The 9,019-nt window shown below is 29.1% G+C and overlaps 1 protein-coding gene across 1 annotated transcript; it reads left to right on the forward strand.

The window, feature by feature from the left end:
• Window positions 1–326: 326 nt before the first annotated feature.
• LOC105203287 lies at window positions 327–9,013 on the forward strand. The gene is made up of 9 exons (XM_039459543.1): window positions 327–1,111; window positions 3,095–3,247; window positions 3,352–3,638; window positions 6,517–6,706; window positions 6,819–7,166; window positions 7,327–7,479; window positions 7,602–7,757; window positions 7,831–7,995; window positions 8,103–9,013. Exons 1-9 carry the CDS (start codon window positions 940–942, stop codon window positions 8,252–8,254), a joined length of 1,776 nt encoding a protein of 591 aa, XP_039315477.1. The 5' UTR covers window positions 327–939; the 3' UTR covers window positions 8,255–9,013.
• Window positions 9,014–9,019: the final 6 nt, after the last annotated feature.

The following is a 9,019-nucleotide window of genomic DNA, read 5'->3' on the forward strand; positions in this document are numbered from 1 at the left end:
ATTCAATGGTAGTTGCGGAAAATCAATTCTGGACATGGAATCTGTATCTTGTCATGTAGTAAAAATGTGAAAGTGTACATTTACTAGTCGTTAACCAATAATATTAGAGATGTTTTAATAACTTGTGCACACATTAGTCAAGATATTTTTTAATTTTAAACAATTATTTTTTATTAGAGATATTTGGCCGTTACTAAAACAACTTAAACAGGAATGCCTCCTACAGTCGTCGCCAGAGTTGGCAAAAAACTAATTTTTTTTTATTTTAAACAAAAAAACATTGTTTTTTTTTTATTTTAAATAATTTGTTTCTGTTTTATTTGTGTTTTTTAAATAACTAAAAAAAACATTTTTAAACATAAAAAAACATGTTTTAAACAGGCAAAATAATTTGGTATCTCTGAGCAAACAACACGAAATCTAAAATCATTAAGACGTCAAGACTACTTTTAAAAATGTATTTGAATAAAGACTTCTTTTAGATGACTAAAGACGTCTTATGATCCAATTAGACTTCATATTATCTGATGCTGTTACCGCAAACTTCCTTTGCATCGGTTTTAATTCAACATTACTGTTGCCATATCTTGATAGTATAAAAACGGAAACAGTGCAAAACGTTTCTACACAAATTTAATGTTGTATTACTTCATTATTAAGCCGTGCAGTATGAAATGCGGTCTCCGCATACACGAGTGTGATTCGTACATACGTGTTTTTGTGTTCGCGTACATTTGTAAACGTCTTATTAAACAAAACTGTTTCATTAGATTCAAATTGGCAATAAAATTTTTTAAATTAAAAAGTTACTAAACTGAATCTATACTAATTAATTATATACAATAATTACGTATGATCTGTTTTGTAATCCATCTATTTTTATTTTAATAATCATTAATTTTACAAATATTTCAAACTTTGACAAAGAAAAAAATAAAAATGGACGTATTAATATTTTTTATCTTTGTAAGTCAAGTATTACTTATTTTCGGAAAAGTAATTTTAATGGAGAATTCATTATATTTAAATAATGAGATGAAACTTATATGTGTCTCTGAAAATGATGGCAGTGCGCTTGTATGGAATCATGAACTGCGGAATAGCGAATATGGTAACATACTTACTATTATTTTACAGAATAACTTTATTCATAATCAATATTTAATATAATTTCTAAAATATTTTTTTGAAAAATATATATTGCTTTGCTGGTTGGGTTAAAAAAACATTTCGGTAAATATACAGATAAGGAGAGGCAGTCCCGATGATCTTGACCCTGTCATATGTTGTCAAGGTCATGACTCTGAGTAACGTTCAACAAATTTTAGCCATCGCCCACCCTTTGTTAAAAAGTTATAATCATAAACAGTTTGTGAAAATTAAAAGTAATAACTACACACACACAGAAACACACACGTGCGCGCGCGAGCACACATACCGCGCGCGCGCACGCAAACGCACACGCCCACGCACACGCGCACGCGCACGCGCACGCGCGCGCACGCACGCACACGCACATAGAATAACACACGCACATAATTTAATAACATAAAAAGGTTTTTCTTATTTTTGGAAACATCGCAGTCTTAGAACGAACATAGAAGGTCTCCTGTGACAATTTTAGATTTTTTTAAAATTCAGACTAAAGTTTCGAAAGAATTCATAATCATTTCGGGGATACTGCCCCATGATTATAATAAGTGGTAAACCCATTGGTTAAGAATTAAAGCATCAACCAATTTTTGTCTACAGAAGATGCTTTTTCGCCTACTGTATGTACACCCAGCGACTTTGAATCTGTCCATGGGGAAATTTTCTAAACTGAGAAGTCACTATCTTTCTATATACTTACAGTTCATGATTAACGTAACGACCAATAACCTCTAGTAGTTTCATTAATCATGAACTGCAAGTATGTAGAAAGTGCTGACTTCTCAGTTTGGAAAATTTCCCCATGGACAGAATCAAAGTCCTTGGGTGTACATCGCTTGCTTTGCTTCTGCTTGCTTCTGGTAACAAAACAGAGAAGCGCATTGGGCCTTTGATGTTCTGAAAGTCGTTGAGGATTCTCACGCATCAAAAATTTAAAAAAAATTTTCTCAAAAAGAAACAAAATGCTTTATAAAATTTTTTTAAACTGGAAAATAATTATAAGTATTTACAAACAATCTTTTTCTTAGATTTTTTGACTCGTATCAATTATCCATCAGGTTGATACCATCCTAAACTTATAACTCTTGCGATGAAATAAATTTAGTAGAAAATTTATTATCAGATCAGGCATGCAGTTAAAAAAATTTTTTTTTGCAATTGGATGTTGTCAAAATTTATTGAAATAAATCTTTAAACATTGTTTATTATAAAATAATCAAATATTTAGTAACAAATTCTGCATGCAGTGATAGAGGAAAGTCATATTAATAGAAAAATTCTAGATGATTTGCTTAATTATAAATATTAGATTTGGTGATAGTGAAACCGTAAATCGCGGAACTCATAATATGAGACACTCAAAAATCCCCATTTATTATTGCATTCTCCCAAAATGCAATAATAAAGTTTTTCATTAAAAACTTTCAAATTATGAGGCTTGAAAGTTATGACTTTCAGCATTAGCACTGAGTTTTTAAAATATTTGAAACAGAATAGATTTTGGAGAAAAATGTTGCATACAGAAGTTTTTGAGTATCAAAAGAACTACTTTATTAGTCAACTAGATTTCTTGAGTCTGGAGCCAAATTTGAACCTAGTAAGGTCCAAGTCGATAAAACCCATCTCATATAAAAAAACTTTTGTGTCTCATATCCGGAACCATTTTTTTGAATTAGCAAAATCGGCAATTTTAATAAAAAATTTTATATACAATAAAAAATATGTATTATCACTTGCTAACTTTTGACGATAAAACTTATATTTACTATAATTTGGATATAAAAATAGGAGTTAATGGTATAAATTAAATATATTATAGCATTTAAAAAAAATTATCTTATAATAGGCAACTTTACCTTACTAAACAAGCTTAATCATAAATTATTTGATATTACATTACATTTATAAGTAGCAATTTTTTTATTATCAATCAATATTTCAGATTATAACGAGATTAATGGAGTTAAAAAAAGTGAGATAATGTGTGAGATGAATGCAAATGAAGGTTGCTTGGAGTTATGGTTTAAACAAGACTGGAAAATTACAAATTCCAAATTAACATTTATGGGTCCAGTATTTGATCAACGATGGGAAGGTAAAAGCCTCGCAAGCAGAATATTCAGATATGTGTTGAATTTATTTAATAAACAAAATATACTTTTATGGTAACTACAATAAACATTCACTTTAAATTTTCAGAATTTCAAAAACAGGACTTGCATTCCAATTGCACTGACATTCGTGAATTACCTAAGCCTAAGTTTAACAAAATAATGTTTCCTTTTTCGATTCGTGAGCTGCACGGCAATACTTCTATGTTATTTTGCAAAAGATTGGATTTTTATACTTGCTATCGGATCACATTAAATATTGAAGACTATACACAATCTAAAATTCAAAAATGTGTAATACAATACTCCGGAATCAATAAATCTAAGGATTATCCTGAGAAAGATTCAAACTGTTTTAATCCAGAATCAGACAATGTAAATAAATTACATAATATTTTGCTGTTTTAAACTATCTAAGTCTCAATTTAGTACTGTAAAAATGTTTTTTGAAGCATATATTGAATTTAAAAATACATCATTTTAAAAAGTTCCTGACATATTTAAACATTATTCTAACAAGAGAACATCATAGTGTTACCTTGCAATTTGTAATAAGTATTGGATATGTCAAAATATAAATAAAAATAAGATATACGTTTTTTTTTATAAATACTGAGTCACTCATTAAAGTTTCGCCTAGGGCAGATGGCACTGAACTGCACACAGCGAGCGGCAAGCGTCGTGCAGCAGACTTCATTGATTGGCTGACGCTTACTGTTTGCTGCGTGCAGTGTGTACTAGGCATAAGATATTGGATTCCGTACACCAATTTACAAATAAAATTCTTAAGAATTTTTCTTATATTAAAACTTCTAGGCTCATTTTAAAAGCACAGCATTGTTCTTTGTTGTAATTTCCAAGGTGCCAACTGTTTATTTTACACGTATAAAGTCTGAAATTTCTATGCCTAGCAAATGTTGACTAACATAACTATATTTTTATACACCCAGAGAGAAGTTTCTTTGAGTCAAAAAATATTTGTTTGACTCAAAAAAATTCGTGCATTGCTACGGTTAAAGAAAAATTTTTTTGGGCTGAAGAAATTTTTTGATTGTTCTTTTTATTAAAATTGAAGAAACAGTTTCGTTATGCAACGCAATTTTTTTTAAAAAAAAGAAATATATTTTTAAAACCAGAAAAACTAAATTATTTTTTACATTTCTGTCAATAGCTTCTTTGAATTAAATATTAATTATTTGTTTAAATTAAACAAATAATTCATTTACTTTTATAAAAGTTAATAACGTCATTTCTTGAAATCAAATAAATTATTATTTTCCGTAAAGATATTTTCATTTCAACTTAAAAAAATCATGTTAAAGAAACGATTGTATCAATTTAAACATAAATTTTCTTTGGGTGTAATTTATTTTCGTTTTTTATATCAAATTGTAGCCGCCAACCTTCATTATTGAGTGTATTTTTATTCTGTAAGAGAATTTTTCAATCCGTGTCTTCAATAATGAAATTTGTTGATTCACGTATATGGACGACACCAGAATCACTTTAAGTTGACGGATCAAAAAGGATTACAATTTTGATTTGGGATATTTCGGTTTGGAATAAACACAGATTTCAAAATGGCTCGGAAAAGTTTATATTAAATTCTTATCCGAAATTTTCATCAGGGTTAAACGTCTAAAAATTAGATGTTTAAAATTCAGACGCCTAAAAATTAGAAAATATCTAAACATCAGATATCTAAACATCAGATATCTACAATTCAGACGTATAAATTTCAAAAATCTAAAATTCAAACTTCTTTAAAATTTTTTTATTAAAGAAGGAATTGAGGTTTTAACAATAATAAGAAATTTTAGAGCGATACAATTCTAATCATACCAGTTCGTTAGTCACAGAATATATTCTAGCAATCACTGTAAAAGTAGAAATTTATCGGGTATATAGAATGAAAATAATTAAAAATTTACTGAAGAAAGAAAAGATGATGAGATAACAATAAGGTCGTGAAATATTAAAACTAGTAACTAATACTAATAGCATACTTGTAACTAATGTCAAAATAAACACTCCAAATTATAAAAATCACAAATTAATGATTCTTTGTATATTATACACACTAATAAGTGCCAAAAGGTTGCATAAACGGTTTATATATATTTTATTTGAAAAAGTTTCCTTCAATAATTCTTTTGCTGCTAATACGCATTATGCAATTCATTAGGAGAATACAAAATGCAAGAACAGTCTTACGCTTGTAATGCAAATGGCTTATGATAATCTCACTTCTCTCTCTTTTTCTAAATGACAACTTTATATAACGAAATTAGACACACATTACGCGACACACATCAAATTCAATTACAGTATTTGAGAATCATATTCAAAGCTTTCGAGCTAGTTAAAATTAATGTCTAATATCTTTTTGAAAATTATATGTACAAAAAATACACTTATAAAAATTACTATTACCTGCAAAATTAAAATTCAGATTTTTTAGAAACACTGGTCTACAGTAACGATCTGACAATGTGTAACTGTAAGGAAGCAATTTTAACAGAAGCTTTTATAATTTAACACGAATTGTACAAGATGTTAAGCTGTACCTCTCACGTACCTCACAAACCCTTTTCGCTACTATTAAAAAAAAAATGTTTTTTCATTTATGTTTGACGATACTCGCTACAGTTTTGATGATATTTGGTTAGAAAGAAGAAATCTATTTCTTCAAAGAAATATTTCATTATCTTATTTGCGACTAAGCACATATGATTGAAGATATTTATGATTGAAGTTAATGAAGGACTCTCGAAATTTAAAATAATTAATACTCGTAAATTAAACCAATAAGAGTCAGCGCGGGTATAAGTGCGCAAATGTTTATTTCTTATCGAAATTATCGGATATGGCAAACCGCTGGTGACGCGACGTCCTTCCGTTTTTTGCTGACTGATGAGAACTGTTTTTATATATTGCGCTGAAGATGACTCAAAATGAGTCGAAACGTCCGTGGTGATTGTAATTTGGTAGAAAATAAACACGTTGAAATTGTATTTCGATAAGAAATAAACTTTGGCGCACTCATATCCGCGCTGAGTGTCATTGGCCTAGTTAACGAGTATTAATTATTTAAAAAAAATTAATGTCTCTTGTTTTTATTTATAATGAAAAGGGAACACTTAGTTATGTTCACTTGTGAACAGAAACTTTAAAAGTCAAAATCCTCAATAGTTGTTACGAAATATTTATGCCCCCCTCCCTCACATCTAAAATTATTGTATAATTAATACAGTACTTAGACATCATACATGGCGAATATAAATGGCAAACGTTTGTTATTACATGGAACGTGGTCATGGGAAAAGTAATTCTTTTTGATACTGATAAAATTATTTTGACATATACAGACGAGGAAAGGCATTTACAATCAGACAATAATTATTATTTGATTACTCATGGAATGAGATTGCGATTTCATATATGTAAGTACAAACAATTTGATAAAAAGTTTCTATTAATCAAATGATGAATTTATATTAAATATTAAAGGGATAAGAAAAAAAGAATTTTATTCAAGAATATTTGTGTGTCTAGATGACTTTTTGCATACAACTGTTGAGAATGCAACTTTAATAAGTCCAGTTTTTCAAGTTTATGATGAAGTGATATGTGTACAACTATTAGTTGGCCTTTGCATTGAATGCGATGCACAAATAATGTTGCGTGATTCCACGAACGATGCAGTATTAGCAATGGAAATAGTAAAAGGCTCAACAAGAAAAACGGATCATGGATTACCTATGTGGCAATCTGTCATTATCAAGAATAATTCGATCAACTATAGTAATTATAGGGTGATCATCCAATTAATTCCTAAACTCAGTAATCGTAACTTCAATCCGCTATGGGCGATAGCAAATGTTCGCCAGTGTCCTCTAAATGGTACGAATCTTGTATGTCTTATTATGTTCAAAATCTTCTTAATAGAAGTTATAAATCAAGTACTTTAGACATGCATCCAATAATTATAACAATTTTCCAGTAAATTAATTTTTTTATATGTTTAATTATAGTACACGTGTATTGATTTTATTATTTTTAGAAACTTTGAGGAAAAATCTTCTAAGTATTAAAAATCGTTCAACTACAAACAATTACGAACTTCTCAAGCTAAACATAACGTGTCAAAAATTATTTTATAATGAACATGCTGTTGTGAATACTATGTCAAGCGACAAATCAAATGTAAATCTTGGTAATTACGGATAATTGTTACTTTCATTACGTAATCAAAGTTTATAATATTGCATATTTATTAAGTTATTCGAATAGTTAGAAAAATATAACTAAAAGTTATTTTGAAAATAATTTTCCCAGATGCGTCAAACTGTCCTCTAGGAAGAATGGGACCAAAGTGTTTAGTTTCCTGTGAAAATGATCTGAGTAATAACTTTAATTGCAGAGGAATTCGAATTTGTTACGAAGATGGTTGTACATGTGTAGCAGGTTTTTCAGGAAAATCGTGTTGGGAATGTAATTTCTAATGCCAATTATAATGTACTTATTTATGAAATGTTCACATGTAACTAATAAATTAAAATTTTAGCTTGTAATTCAAATACATACAGTTATAATTGCAAGAAAACATGTGGCTCATGTCTGTATAACGAAACATTAACTGGCAATCGGTGTGATATAAGAACTGGGAATTGCCATAACGGATGTAATAATACTAATACAGAATTTTACATTCCACCTTTATGTCAAACAAGTAACGATTTTTTATATGACACATTGCTGATGCTTATTTTACATTGTACTTTTTAAATATCTATCATTGGTTAAATACAAATAACAAATATGTCGATTATTTTACAGGTATCGAGAAGCCAAATGCACCTACACTCATCTCAATAAACGAAACAACTATTTGGGCCAACGTTTCTGTAACATGGAAAGGCGAATACGAAGAAATATCGATTCTTTACTCTTTTGTCATTCAAGTAACTCACATACACACACACATTTAAAATATAATGTTTATAATATTATTTAAAGTTATAATAAGAATTATTGTTATTATTTATTTAAAGTCGAAATTAATTAGATAAAGAAAAGTTAAGACAGATTAAAAATCGAAATTGATTAAAATGTAAAACAAAAAATAATTTAGGAATTTAGGACTGACAAAAATGTCAAATATAACATTGTCAAGCCTGTGCCAGTCACAGCGATTCTTTATATTCGTATTCATAAAGTTGCGTTTAGCGAAAAAAGCAACTTTGCTACTATTATAAAATTCATTAATATGATTGGTTTTTGCCCTTAGTTCTTACCGGCTTTGAAAGTATAAACTAATCATGTTAAAAAATTTTACAGCAATCACAAAGCTGCTTTTCCTGCTTATTGCAACCATAGTCTTTCGTTGAAAAACAAGGGTTTCTTGTCTCTGTTCAGGCCCGAATTGTGCAGATGAAAGCTTATCGAGAAAAGCTCGATAGGCTTTAAATAAGGATGCTTGGGACGATATAAGCTTAAGAACGATCAGTCATTTGCAGGTCGGCGAAAAGCACAAATGGGAATCGGATATGTTTGGCCACAAACTTGGCAAAATTCTACATTTTTTAGAAAAAGTTTGGGTCAGTGCTAGAAACCGATATTTTCCGGCAAAAACTAATCTTCTTTTTTATGAGAAACGATAGAGTAGAAAATCGATATTTTTAAAAATATTTTTCATTTATGTTAATTTTTTTACTTTTCAGTTTTACTGCATTACTAAGAATACAGTACTGGAA

The sequence above is a fragment of the Solenopsis invicta genome, unplaced genomic scaffold (assembly GCF_016802725.1).
Source record: "Solenopsis invicta isolate M01_SB unplaced genomic scaffold, UNIL_Sinv_3.0 scaffold_681, whole genome shotgun sequence".
Taxonomy (NCBI): Eukaryota; Metazoa; Arthropoda; class Insecta; order Hymenoptera; family Formicidae; genus Solenopsis; species Solenopsis invicta.

What these genes read in the sequence shown, in the direction of transcription:
- LOC105203287 (XM_039459543.1), top strand. Translation starts at nt 940, where the DNA reads ATGGACGTATTAATATTTTTTATCTTTGTAAGTCAAGTATTACTTATT. An exon ending in GAGATTGCGATTTCATATAT is followed by an intron (nt 6,707 to 6,818) that starts GTAAGTACAAAC and finishes TTGTGTGTCTAG; the next exon opens with ATGACTTTTTGCATACAACT. An exon ending in TCCACCTTTATGTCAAACAA is followed by an intron (nt 7,996 to 8,102) that starts GTAACGATTTTT and finishes ATTATTTTACAG; the next exon opens with GTATCGAGAAGCCAAATGCA.